This window comes from Lissotriton vulgaris, chromosome 7, assembly GCF_964263255.1.
Source record: "Lissotriton vulgaris chromosome 7, aLisVul1.2, whole genome shotgun sequence".
Taxonomy (NCBI): domain Eukaryota; kingdom Metazoa; phylum Chordata; class Amphibia; order Caudata; family Salamandridae; genus Lissotriton; species Lissotriton vulgaris.
Window position 1 is genome coordinate 1,440,986,277 of NC_141695.1, and position 14,738 is coordinate 1,441,001,014.

At 43.0% G+C, this 14,738-nt stretch overlaps 1 protein-coding gene across 1 annotated transcript in view; it reads left to right on the forward strand.

The window, feature by feature from the left end:
* Positions 1-14,320, forward strand: part of IFT52 (intraflagellar transport 52) — a 292,137-nt gene extending 277,817 nt beyond the window's left edge. Inside the window, exon 14 of the mRNA XM_086932254.1 lies at positions 13,915-14,320. Coding sequence (XP_086788380.1) covers positions 13,915-13,950 — 36 coding nt within the window. The 3' untranslated portion in view covers positions 13,951-14,320. The remainder of the gene's footprint in view (positions 1-13,914) is intronic.
* Positions 14,321-14,738: the final 418 nt, after the last annotated feature.

Here is a 14,738-nt window from a genome sequence, read left to right on the forward strand (position 1 = left end):
GGATAGGCTAAAGCAGCAGTTGCAAGCGAAGAGCGTGGTGAGAGACAAGCGGCCATGTTTGCGACAGTGCGCATGAGCACAGATTCCCTCCAGAATGCGAGTGCGTCACATCACATGGGTATGACCGACGCCTGCGCAGACTGAATTTTAGCGAAGCGGCCATTTTCTTTAGTGCAAGCTTTGTGAGAATGAAAAAACACATAGGCAAGCCTCTTGGGGACACCCGTGTGTTGGGAAAATGCTAAATACAAAGACGGACAGTTGGATTAATATGATTATAATTTAAATGAGGTTCATGAGTGCGAGCAAGTCGCTTTACGTGCGAATCCTTGCTCCATCACTACAACCAATAATTACATGCTAAAATCCATGCGAGTTCGCTTGGTTTATCAGCCTTTTAATGACACTAAATTCTTTGTGATTAATAGGGCATACCACTTAATCTTCTAATAGCTTACACACATATATATCCATTTCATACATGCCATTTTGTTGTAGCCTACAAATATATATGCAGTTACCATGTTTAGTGCTTCAAAATAAAATGAAGAGGAAAGGAACAACAGTAAGCATAGGCAGGAGAAACTATACATAATAACACCTGTGAAGGAGAGCCCAAGGGTCTCCCAGGAGGCATTTAAGGAGCACTACAAAAGATTACAATCTATGCACGAGCTGCAATACACCCTTAAGGCATCTTCCAGAGCCTTCATTACCGTTGTACTCACCATCTGTTAAATCTTTGCTTAAACACAGACTTCCCACAGAACAGACAAATGCCCTCTAGCAATTTGTTTACTGTCTGGTACATATATCTGTCAATGTAATCTATGTCACCATCTTTTGTTAGTGAGGAATAAGCAGCTAAAAGCCAAGTGATCTTTCCCTAACCACATGCTGTGATTTGTTAGACTCCATGGCGCTTTCAGTTTAACACCACCAAACAGAAGGAGGAACAGAAAGGAGCATTGGCTAATTACTGACCTGTAGCCAAGCACCATTGGATCATTAAAATACATTTCTAAAGCAAACAAGCATTAAAAATCCAATAGGTCTCACCTTTCATTAAGTAAGAGCCATTTGCTTTTTATTATTTGCTACTGCTGGTTTATGTACTTTTTTCATGTGTAATAAGAACCACTTGAATATTCAGTTTCTTGTTTGTGGTCTGGTTTCTGTTTTTTTCATTTACTCTATTAGAGTTCTTTGTTGAACTGACTTCCCTGGTATTTTGACCTCCATGGAGGTAGTTGATAAACTTTTCCTCTTTGAGCAAGTCCTCTGCCTTCAGGCGTTGCTTGATCATCCTCGCACGTGTCCTTGGATGTTAAGAAGAAAGTGAATCAGGCCTCAAAGCACATTTCATTTTCAGGGAAAATCTGTTGTAGATGATGGGTCGTCCCCAAACAAGATTGGAGCCACTCACTGAAACATGTTTGCTCTTGCTTTCATAAATAGGAGTCTGTTTTATGTGACAGACTCCTCAGTGAGCACTGAATGGCGGGCCTATGTGGAAAATAGAGGACCACAGGAATTCATCTCACCTTTGACTGGTTTTCATTCAGCGTAATATTTCTGAGTTGCTCGCAGTCTATGTTGACTATTTGTATCACAATGAGGTATACAACTGGCTGATTCTTGTGCTTCTGTGGGCCCCAAATTCATTCAGAACCTTTCAATGCTTCACTCCAAAATGTTCTTTGCAAAGTGATTTGGGGTGGCATCGACATTTTTGCAATGAGGATAAATTAGACCACATACATAAGTTGTGGAATTGTGCAGAAGGATCTCAAAGGCTGAGCGGGTTGTTTTCACCCTTTCCAACCAAAAGTGCACCACACACACAGCCACATGCACAACCACACACAAACCACACACAACCACACCCAACCACACCCAACCACAACCACACACCCAACCACACACACCCAACCACACACACCCAACCACACACACCCAACCACACACACCCAACCACACACACCCAACCACACACATCCACCACACACATCCACCACACACACAACCACACACACACACACAACCACACACACACACACAACCACACACACACAACCACACACACAACCACACACACAACCACACACACAACCACACACACAACCACACACACAACCACACACACAACCACACCCACAACCACACACACACAACCACACACACACACACACACACACAACCACACCGTCAGTGCACGCTTTCACCGGGCACAAACACCACCAACCGTCAGTGCACGCTTTCACCGGGCACAAACACAACCAGCCGTCAGTGCACGGTTCCACCAGGCACATACCACCAGCCGTCAGTGCACGCTTTCACCAGACACACACACACCACCAGCCGTCGGTGCACGCTTCCACCAGGCACACACACCACCAGCCCGCAGTGCACACTTCCACCAGGCACACACACCACCAGCCATCGGTGCACAATTTCTACAGGCACCCACACCACCAGCCATCAGTGCACACATAAATTGTTAACGCATCCACAATTAACTATTGTAGCAGTCGCAGTATGGCGCACTTTACTTTTGAACATATTCATCTAAAGCGCAGCATGCCACCATTGCTACAAAAATAAATACACTTTTTTTGTCCTACAATTTATAGACTTTTGTTGCAATTGGTGTTGCAATATTTAGCAATGCCAATAACTCAAACTTAATTAATGCGAGACCTATTGCATTGCAAATGCTTGTTTGTCCTTCTTATTCAGTTAAATCTGAGTTCCTGATGTCAGGGGGCCACCTAAATACTGAATTTAGGGGCATTAAGGGGAGTGAAGGGTGGTAGCCAATGGCCACCTAACCTTGGGGTCACTACATCCCCTATATGACCACTTCCTGTGAATAGCTGGCATAACCCTGTCCCAGAGTTCCTTATGCCACCAAAAACAAAGTGGTGAAACACTTCTTTCATGAGCTCATCAGGTAGCCCGTCTTGGGGGTGTCACTAGCCTTGGAGTTGCAACACGCCTACTTGCATTGCTAATTTCCCACCTGTCCTGGTGCCAAATGGGCCTGAGGGCAGAGGGTGGCCTCTCCCAGGTCTAGAGGAAGCCTGAGTCGCATATCAAAGATAGCAGGATCTTTGAAGCCCCTGGCCTTGCTATACTAAATCACTAGCCATCCTGCTGGAGGAAGTGTGAACACCTTCCTCAGGAGCAGGCATTGTTTCTAGCCTCAGAGAGTGTGAGCTCTCACCTACAGGGGGTCAGAAACTTGCCTGTGGTGGCAGGCTGGACGATACCAGTCAGCCAGCACATTAGATACTGGTACGTGTTTTGGGGTACCTCTAAGGGGCCCTCTGGGTGCATGTCATATCATCTAATACTGGCAACAGTGCAATTGTATTGAGACAAGGTGTTCGATACCCAACACTATAGGTTTCAGTAAAGCCATCATATAGCTGGGGAACTCGTAATAACCAATGCCCAGTACATGAACTTAAGATGGCTTCCCTGTTCACTTGTACCATCTAGTAATTGAACTAGATTGCACAGCGGCATAGCTGCTCATGCAGATATGCCCTCACATGTAATATAATGCACCCTGCCATAGGGCTACAAGGCCTGCTGTAGGGGTGGCTTACATATATTACATACAGTGACTTTGTCATGGCACACAGTGAGTGTGCCATGTTGTTTTCAAACTTGGTTTTCACCATGTTACACAGTCTGCAATGGCAGCCTGCATGCAAATTGTATGGGTGTCCCTTAGGGTGGCATAATACATGCTGCAGCCCTTAGGGACCCTCTTTAGTACTGATGACCTAGGTACCAGGGATACCATTACTAAGGACTTACAGGAGTTCTAAAGTGGGTGCCAATTGTACCCAATGAGACCATTTTACCTTGTTTTAGGTAAAGAGCATTAGCTCTGGAGCATGGCTATTAGTCTTTAGTGCACTGTCTGAGTCGAAAACCAGCACCTTGTAGTTCTAATGGGGGCAAAAAGTGTGTGTGTGGGGGGGGGGGGGGGCAATTGCAAAAACATTCCAGTTTCCTACAGATGACAAACCATAAACTCATCTTTTTGATTTCAACTTCCTTTAGACCTTCCATTGTAGTCTCTTGAAAGTCTTAAAGTTGATTCAGTGGTTAGTTCCAAATGTTTATGCAGTAAAATGTTCCAATCAAAGCAAGTTATATATAATTTTACTTTTAATGGTTGCTGTTTATGATTTTCCCTTATCAAATGTTATACTATCATACATCTATTCTGAAGTTTTGTGTAGAACTCCCCAATATTGTCTGTGCCTCAGGATTGTTGTGTAAAACTATTAAAAAATTATGATAAAACCTCTCAAAATCAAACATGGGTACTGTATTTCACACAAGGCGCACATGCATTGGAAGAAAGAAGGCATAGCAACGGAAAATCAGATGGCCTCATTACTGAACATACAAAAACCATTGTTTCGAGAACCAGCAGAAAACCATATTAAACATCTAATGAAAGCAACACAATGTTAACAACATTCACAGCAGTCACCTGATGCGAAAACACAGCCTCTGAAACAACGTTTATTTGAGTGGGCGAAAAGGCTAAAAAGAAATCTGCTAGGGCTGGTGTGACCAATTTCCAGCAAAAGCTGAGAAAAGGAAGCTAAAGAGGAAGAAGACAGCACAATTGGAGGTCTAAATTGCAGCAAAGACTCTCAAGGATATCCTCAAAGGAGTGTAATAATAATCATTTGATGATACCTACACCAAAATAAGTAATTACCCAATTTGTTTTCTATTAAAGTGACACCCTCCATATTTAATGACAGTTTGTATTTTTATGGCGTCTTTATAAAGCACATGGCACTATGAGACTAATATGCAGGCACTAAACGTGCTGCACTTAGTAATGTTAAAGGCATGCCTTAACCTGGTTTCTGAATTGGTGTAGACCTAGATTCTCCAGTGGAAAGGTGTTCCACACCTTAAATGCTGCCACATAGAAAGACCCGATCTGAGAGTTTGTTAAAAAAAAAAGGTGCTCTTTAAAAAGTAGGGGATCTAGAAGGAAGTTGGTGATTAATATTGTCCCAATTGTTAATTGTTAATGGGGGTACTTTTATAGCGCACAGCTACTCCGAAGAGTGTCCCGGCGCTGAAGATCTTCACGGACCCAGAGTGGAAGGCAGAACGGGAGAGAGAGCTAAGAGCAGAGTGGAATAAATTATTGCGTGAAAAGCAGGGTCTTCAGATCCTTCCTGAATGCCAGCAGGTTGGTGTTGGATCTGAGTGACTGAGGAAGAGCGTTCCATAACCGGGGGGCAAGATGGTTAAAAGAGCGCCCCCCCCGCAGCGCGCACGTCGGATCACCGGGGTGACCGCCCGGGCCTGGGTGGAGGATCGCAAAGATCTGGAAGGCAAATAGAAGCTGATCCGTTTCCGAAGATAACAGGCACCTGTACCATGAAGGGCTTTGAAGGCAATGGTCAGGGCTTTAAAAGTGATCCGCTTCTTAATGGGCAGCCAGTGAAGAATTCTGAGAAGATCGCTGGCCCTGGCTCTCCTAGTGAGGCCAAAGATGGCCCGGGCCGCAGAGTTTTGCACAACCTGGAGACGCGCAAGGAGGAAGTCCGGAGGGCCTAGGTACAGTATGTTGAAATAGTCTAGGCGAGAGCCTATCAGGGCCTGTACCGTGATCTTTCTATGCTCTAAAGATAAGAGCTAAGGAACAACAAAAGGGGTTGGCTCAAAATGCAGTAAGGCTGCGCCACATATCAATATAAACAGAACAATTGCCAGTACTGCAGAAATAGGTAAACAAACTTTCACTGCCCAATGATATTAAACAATTGTAGCATGACCACCATACACAGTGTGTTCAGAAGTAAATATTTTTATTTTCTTTTTAAAGGGTATAGAAAAAAGATATTGACAAATTTCATTGATATCTAAAGATTTCGAGAAAGAAAGAAAAAACAAACCAAACTAGAATAGTTTGTGTTTCTACATTTTGTCCAACATCGAATTGGCTAAAAAAAGAAATATGCAAGAACTGGCATTTGTTAAAGGATTTGGACAGTCAATTGACAGAACTACCGTTTTTGTATTAAAAAAGGATAAGAGCTTGGCAAACCATATAGTAAGAGCAGCCATGCCAAAACAAACACCTCTATCAATGAGAGATTATCTCAATTTACCACCAATTACAGGCCACCACCAATGCGGGACATGCATTTGCTGCCCTTTAACGATAGAAGGCGATTTATTCCAACACAATGGAATCTCATGAAAGCACTGTAAATTCACAAATTGTAAGACAAAGTATGTCATTTATGGGATATTGTGCCCATGTAATAGACTGTACATAGGCAAGACAAGTCAAGAAGTGTGACAGAGGATCAGCCAGCACAAATCAAGAATCAAAAAAGCCATCCTTACGGCACCACTTGTGCAACACTGGATAGATCATGAACACACAGAAAATGATATAAAATGGACAGTAATCTCAAAGGTTGAACCGGACCAGAGAGGAGGTGACCTTGAGGCCAAATTATCTACACGTGAAGCGACACTCATTCTAAAGTACAATTCTGCAGTCACAGGATTGAATGAGATGTCCGAATTATATCATCCATGACTGAGGTATTATCCACAACATATCCTCTTCACCAGATCATGACGACTTTTCTGAAGTAGGACTTGGACACCACTGTACTTAAAATTCAAACAGGACAAGTCATTTCGTCCACTTCCAATCCCATCCCTGCGACCAACAACTTTGCAGTTGCAGGACTAATTCCCTTGAGGTCCTGAGGAGAATCCCCGTATTGAAGGGGCTTCGAAACGCGTCGACCTGCTTTTCTGTTGTTATATGGCCAATCTTTATAGTGAATGTTGTTGTGTATTAATTAATTTATACATTGGTTAGATGGCCTGTTACATAATAAATCCAACAATTATGTTAAAAGAATATTAGTACCCCACCATCTTTCAAATAGCTTGTTCATTCGAACTCTGGTGAGGATACTGGTTCCCCCTAAAAAACAGTCTAGCATCATTTAAAAAAAGCACTTTCTCCTTCCTTTTTAGGAATCTTTTTACTTTTTCACCACGCACCTTGTTTTTTGACCTTGTGTTTGTTTACCCATCCCGGTGAGTGTGAATTGCTGTATGAAAGTTTTGCACAGAGCAAATGTGGAATGGAAGTGTATGAGCATTACCTACTTATTTCTTATTTGTCTTCACTTGTGTGTTCTAGTTCACATTTTTTCGATTTTTAGAAAACAAACCACTCCCCTCCCTAAACATTCGAAATCTTTAGAAATCAATTAAATTTGTCAATATCTTTTTTCTATACCCTTTAAAAAGAAAATAAAAATATTTAATTCTGAACACACTGTGTATGGTGGTCATGCTACAATTGTTTAATATCATTGGGCATTGAAAGTTTGTTTACCTATTTCTGCAGTACTGGCAATTGTTCTGTTTATACAAAAGATAAGAGCGGCAGAAACTTCCTTAGCATCTTCAAGATCGCAAAACATTTGCCGGCCAGACCAGCCACCTGGGCTTTAAAAGAGAGGCTGTTGTCAATCTGGATACCCAGATTCTTAGCAGCCTCCGAATCGCTGGCAGGAGGGAACATGGCAGTAGGCCACCATTCCTTCCATCTGGGGTCCGCGGGGCAGCCGAAGAAGAGCACTTCGGACTTATCGGAGTTGCACTTGAGGCTGTTACGACTAAACCAGTCAAACACTGCCCCCAGGCAACCCTGGTGGACGCCCCATCAAAATCGCAGCCCTTGTCGCAGGTGAACAGGAGTTGTGTATCGTCCGCGTACGACACGATCTGGGCCCCAAAATCCTCCGCCAGTGCCGCCAGAGGGGTCATGTAGATGTTAAAGAGCGAAGGGCTCAGAATTGAGCCCTGCGGCACTCCGACCTCCAAAGGTGGCATAGCGGCAGAAAAAGGGGGGGCCCAGACAGTTTGCTGACGATTCGAGAGGAAAGACCTAAACCACCGGAACACCGTCCCCCCTCAGACCAATCTCCCAGAGTCTAGAAAGGAGGCGGTCATGGGGGGCGGTGTTGAAAGCCGCGGAGAGGTCAAGCATAACCAACATGGCTCTGCCTCCTAGGTCCAAGGTTTCCTTAACAGCCTCGGTGACCTCGAGCAAAGCTGTTTCCGTGCTCAGATTGGAACGGAAACCGGACTGCGACTTATGGAGTATGTCGTTCGTCTGAAGAAAGTGGGACAGGGTAGTGTGGACATGTTTCTCAACCACTTTCGCAAGCGCTGGCAAGAGGGAGATTGGTCTATAATTGGCATGGGATTTAGGGTTCAGGTTGGTTTTCTTTAACAGTGGCAGAATGAGAGCCTGTTTCCGCGGCTGGGGGACCTCACCCGTACTGAGAGAGAGATTGAGTATCGGGTTAATGAGATGGTTGAGAGTAGGGGCCATTTGCGCGAGGAATTTAGCAGGGCACGGGTCTAACGAGGACCCAGATTTGAATTTGGAAAGGAGATCCAAGGAGGCCTAAAAGGTCAAAGATGGGAAGTTCCAGAGGGCAGGGCCCGCGGAGATCGAGCAGGGGCAAGGGGACCGCAGATTAAGAGTGGTAAACGTGTCTGCAGTTCGAAAGGAGGCCTGGATAGTACGAATTTTGCTGGCAAAAAAGTCAGCAAGTTCGGAGATCCAGGACTTCGAGTGCATGGATCTGGGAGTGCACCACGGAGAAGAGATAAAGTCCTTGACTATCCTGAGAATTTCTTTACAGGAACTGGAAGCATCTTCAATCCTACTGGCCAGATAGGACTTTTTGCTAGCTGTGATGTCGTGGTGATAGTCTCTAACCATAGCCCTATAAGTTTCCTTTGAGCTGGCATCATAGTGCTTACGCCACTCCCGTTCGGCTTTTTTACATTGCCGTCGCTTGTCGACAAGCGCCGGCGAAAACCAAGGGGCGGATGCTGTCCTAGGGGGCCGAGGAGGGGCTAGGTCGGCTAGCCGTTGAGTCAGCCAAAGCTGCAAGAGCTCAAGATCCGTTTCCAAAGTACCCGTCAGCAGGCATGTGTGGGTGTCTAAAGCCTGCGTCAACATAGCAGGGGAAACCCGGTGGAATGCTCTGGAGGGGTGCGCTTCACGCCACTGACCACTATTAAGCGCCCTTCTCTTTAAGAAGGATCTCAAAGTCCGCTAAGAAGTGGTCGGACCACAGAACAGGAGCAAGAGAGGCCAGGACTACAGGGACAGTAGAGAATATTTGGTCCAATGTGTGACCCTTGCAGTGAGTGGGGGACCGAAGTTAACGGATGAGCCCTAAGGATGAGGTGATGTCTTTAAGCTTTATGCTGTCAGGGTCAGCCACACTGTCCATGTGTATGTTAAAATCACCTAGGAGCAGACAGTGTTCAGACCTGAGGCATAGCGTGGAAATAGCCGAGTGGAGCTCTTCAAAAAAGGTACCCATTGGGCCCGGGGGCCTATAGACCAAGAGCCCTATACATGATTGATGAGGTGAAAAGGAGAGGGAGAAGGCTAGAACTTCACACCCATAAATGTTGTCCGAGGGAAGAATGGAGCATGCGATGCGCCTGTCGATGACCAGGGCGACACCGCCCCCCTTCCCGCTAGCTCTGTCCTTTCTGAAGATAACGTGGCTCAGGGGGATGGCAGTGGCAATATCAGGTCCTGCACCCTCACCCAGCCATGTTTCTGTCAAGAACAGACAGTCCGCTTTGGAGTCCGTCAGTAGGTTATGGACGTCAAGCGCATGCTTTCCCAGAGACCTGGTGTTGAGGAGTAAACACCTTCTACTATTAAGAGGAGGACTAAGGGAAGAGACAGATCCCCGCCCTGGTAGCCAGCCACAGGCCGAGCATTCGTTGTTGCCCCGGGGAGGTTTAGGGAAAACCCTGAAACAGGTGTTGTTAGTGTACTTAAGGGAGATCAAATCATCCCTTGTGTAATTTATCATCCTAAATCGCCTGCCCAGACGGGCCCACGCCCGACCGCCTCCGGGACGCTGACGGGCGCAGACGAGCTTTCCTTCGGCGCTCCTTAGGCGCCTCCGCAGCGCGTGTCCGCTGCGCGGAGAGAAAGGCACCTAGTTTTAAGGCGTTGCGGGCGGCGTAAATCTGCACCACTAGACTGCCGCCTTGCGAGCCAGCCTACCCCCAAGATGGCCGCCACAGAACTGTGCGCCTGCAGGTCCCCGAGTACCCTTCAGCACCTCGATGTGCCAGCTGAATGGGTAGGGAGACTGCGGGCCGAGCAGCGCGTCACACAAAAAGGTGAGTTAGAATATGGAGGCCTAAGGTCACCCGGCTTTCCGCCTCAGGTGCCTGGGAGGAAGATAAAGTGCAAAGTGCAAAGGAAATAGCAGCAGAGCAGAGAGCTAGTAGTCAGCTCCTAAAATAATAAAATGGTCAGCAGCAACAATTAGAACAATACATCAGGTTTTTTAAAATCAAGATAAAGTAATGCTTTTTGAAATTCGCTAGCAGTTCGCTCGTAATCAGCGCAATATTACACACTCCCCGACCCGGCATCCGCCTCGAGTGGTATTAGGGAAGTGAGGATCGAACGGAGAATGAATTGTAGAGATTTTGTCTCCAATTATCACTTTATGAACAAGGCACATATATTTATTTTGGATGCTGTCATCTAGTGAAGCGTAATGAACTGCACGTTTCAAGGTTATCTGGGACCATGAATGGATGATTAGTTCCTTTTTAAACAGCTACTTTCATAAAGTCATAGATCACACAACCTGTTGACATACTGTACTAATTAATAGAGGCAATGGATCACCCTATCTTTCGTACTTCTTGAGTTTTAGGTTGTGCTGCATCAAAGCGGAGTAAAATATTTGGGGACATTAGTAATGTTGCTAAATGTGGAAGGTACACAACATGAAGCCAGAGAATATGCTTAGGCACCTAGCACCAAATTCAGAATTATTTACCCATATAGCTAAAAGCCGCCAGTTTGAAAGATCGCAGTCTCCTGTGTTTTCTTGAACTACCTCAATGAAGATAACATCAATTTCTTTCTTATTTCCATACTCCTTTCTAAACTGTAAGTTGGGGAATACTAACTGCAAACCAACAATCCATATGTCTCTTCTCCCTCATGTTGAGCTCATCAAAACCAACTACTTTCCTTTCCAGTCACAAGTGCTAAGATGCCCTATCCCATTCCACTGGACATAAATGTGCCTCTTTCTGCAATCTCTGAAGTGTACAAAAAATGATGCATGGAAGGCTTTAATTAATATCAGACAATGGTAATTACTTGGGCTGCATCCCAGTCCAGTCCAGCCCCAAACTGCCAGGCCAGGACTTCCCTGTCTTGGAACACAAATAACCCAGGACCGTTTTAGCCCTGATTGGGGTTCATCAGCCAGGTACAGCTTGGTTCCAGGGACAAATTGTGCTTGAGACACTCTGAAACCACTACCGACTGCACAGGCCTCAGCAATGATTAATTTACGCTCTCACAATTACATAATTGAAACTTTTTCAGTATTTATTTACGGAAAACATATTATTGTTACTTATTTATCTTAAACTACGAACACATCTGACAAAGCCAACAGTCCTGGCTGGTTTTAGGTCTTTGTGGCTTGCGGGCCTCCTCAGGACTTCGACAAGGACCTGTACTTACTTTGTATCACGGGCATACCAGTGATTTGGTATGTGTTTTTTACCTGCAAATTTCTAACTGTTATGTTACATGTTTTTGTGGTAGACTCTCCCATGGTGTGCAGTGGGAAAATAGTCTATGAATGTAATATTGTGTAGTGGCACCAACTCCCAACAGTCTGTGCATGAAAATGTGTGCATGCACCTGGTTCTCTAAGTAATGCAAACCAAATATTCCCAAGGATCTGAGTTAATTGGTTCCTACTATGGTACCTCTGTTGAGAACTCTCTTTGGTTCACACTATAGTCATCACTGAGGAACAACGAGTTCTCATTAATAAATAACCTCAAAACAGTGGACCTCAAAATCAACAAAAGGGGTGGAAACAATTTCCATCCAAATCATCCATATTTAGATGGAAATTGAAAACACCACTGCCCTTAGCTATTGTTTGTGTTGTAAAACTCAGCTTTTGAAAGGCCAAATCTTGGACTTACCTACATTCTAAACATGCCTGATTTGGATGGAAATTGTTTTTCCAAACCTTTGTGATTTTAAAAGAATTAATAAATATCTTCCACAAAAATGTTACTATGAACCAAACTAGATCGGTCCTTGTTGGGCTGTAGGCGGCCACTGTGGAGCATTCTTCGTACCACTGGACAATTCCCTACCTGCACTGCACCGCAGGATGTCATAGCGCAGTTGCAGCGGGTGGGGGAAATTAAAATTGAAACAAGCAAAACAAATAACATGGTGTACGGGGTAGGTGGTCCCTCTATCACAGTATAAACTCAGAACAACATAAGAAGACCTAGAAGGCTGGCCTTATAAGATAATTCAAAGCTTCAGTTGGCCTGTCCACCATGAACCTCACAGGCAAAGCAGTATAAAGAAAAAAAAGAAGCATGTGTGTTAGGAAGGGAAAATAGCAGAGCTCACTCGAGAAAACTTTCAGGCTCAAAGCTTGAAGTTTCCTGTGTAGAGATTTCAGGAAGTGCAAATTCACATTGTTTATAGCTTACAGGTCCAATTATCTCTTTTGAATGTTCCCTCTTTTTTAACCAGCCGGAAGCCTTTTTAGACATGGACATGGGAATTACTAATTTCTCATGCTGTGACAAGAAGCCAAGACGAGAAATATAAAAAACTCTCTGACAATACACTTTCCTGGGTTCTATGCTAAAGTGCAGTAATGAAACTAGTACATTAATGGAAAAAATCATCTTATTCTGGGATGTGCAAGATAAGTACCGACTAGTTGTTTTGCCAGTCTAGCAGTACATGCTACTAAAATATTTTTTTTTAAACAACCAAACTGTCAACTTTTTATATTTTCCTTCAAATCTAAAATATAAGGCAGAAAGGATACTTCAGCAAAGACGACAAATGTGTGTTGTAAGTACAAGACAAAAAGAGCATTTTGAGCATAAACATATTCAAAAAGTACCCTGTATTAGTGCTGGTTAAAGATTCTTAATTATAATGGACGTCGAACCGTTGGAATAGACGGATTAGTGCACCTTTAGCAATGGACAACATAACCTCTAAATTGGTAAAGATATATTACTGATCAGCGTCATTCAGGTTCAGTTTGCCAGTGTTGTAAAAAAATTAAAAAAACTTTAACTGGGCCTAAATAACAACATGAACAGTATTAATGGTCAAATGTATGCAGACCTCAAGAATTTATTTTGCAAGTATTTAAATATGTCGGGCTGTTGATCTGATATCTTTACTGAAATGGCAGTCCATTCTAACATTAAATATTTAATCCATGGAAACCTTTGGTCATTTTTTACTTCCTTATTGTATCTTCTCTCAAAAAAGGGGTTAACTCTTCAAAAAGATGTATCTCAAAATCCCAGATTATCGCCAAATGTGCAGTATTGTGGAAATATAGGGATAAACTAATTATAGGAGAGTGGCTATGTGACCCGAATTTTCTTGGGCATCTTTGGAAAGATTTACTTTGTTATGTTGAGGCGAGCTGTGAGATTTTTGGAGAGATATGCAATATGTGAAGCTAACTATAACGGTGAACTTTGACATTCATTGGCGATCTTCAATTATTTAGTCATTTTTTAATTTAAAAAAAGTTTAGTGCTAATGTATGGTTCATTTTTTTTAATTCTCTGTTTGAGGTAAATCTACTATTTTATTGACCTTTTTCGTCTCTCATTTATTATTAACTTACAATTTCGTTTCTATAAATTTATGGTATTGTGGAGCATTGTCTTTATGATTACTGATTGATCTGATTAATTTTTTTATATCTTTTTTTGTCTTTTATTTTAAAGGAACATGATATAGATACAAGTGAAGCTGGATTCTAGAGCCCTTTATTCATAGAAGCGAACGTGGCAGGAAAAGATTCCTTAACATTTCCTAACAAATGGCAACAGAGTGTTGCTCAGTGTCAATTATTCATTCTTGGCGTCCATTGTTCCTTTTTTGTAATCTTTGGCTTTGTATCATGTAAATATGTATGAAATTTAAACATGTTTTGTATGGAGTGGTACTATAAATTATATTTATATTTAGTCACAATGCCATTTCTATTTTATTATAAAGTGAAAAACTGCAAAAATGTTGTGACTTTTGTTTTACTTATATATTATGGTTGAAAATATACGATGTGAGATTTTATTATGTACATCGAAGCCTTCATGTTACAGCTTTGTAATAAAGAATAAGTGGATAGAATATGCACACAGGCATCTTATGTAGACAAGGTCTGAACGCGAAACACACCATATCATAGAATTAAGAATAGGCATTGCTTCTTATACCGTTATGGTTTATGCAAGTTAGTGCCAAACAGCTCGTTTCTTTAGTCAACGGCTTTGGATGGAACACATTCAACAATTACTAACATGTAAATAAGATGATTATGGATCATTTCGGATCATTTTATGACCCAAAGAAAGCAACCAAGACATAAGTGCATTATTTAAAATATATAAAAATGTATCAGAAAAGGAAACTTCATCATCTTCTTAAGGTTTTTTTTTATGCATGAACCATCTTTTGCCCTGATTCTGAGTTTGTCGAAATGCAGCTGCTTTTTATTGCACCAAATAAATAACGATACCACAGGGGTACATTATTTATTCAGTGTGCT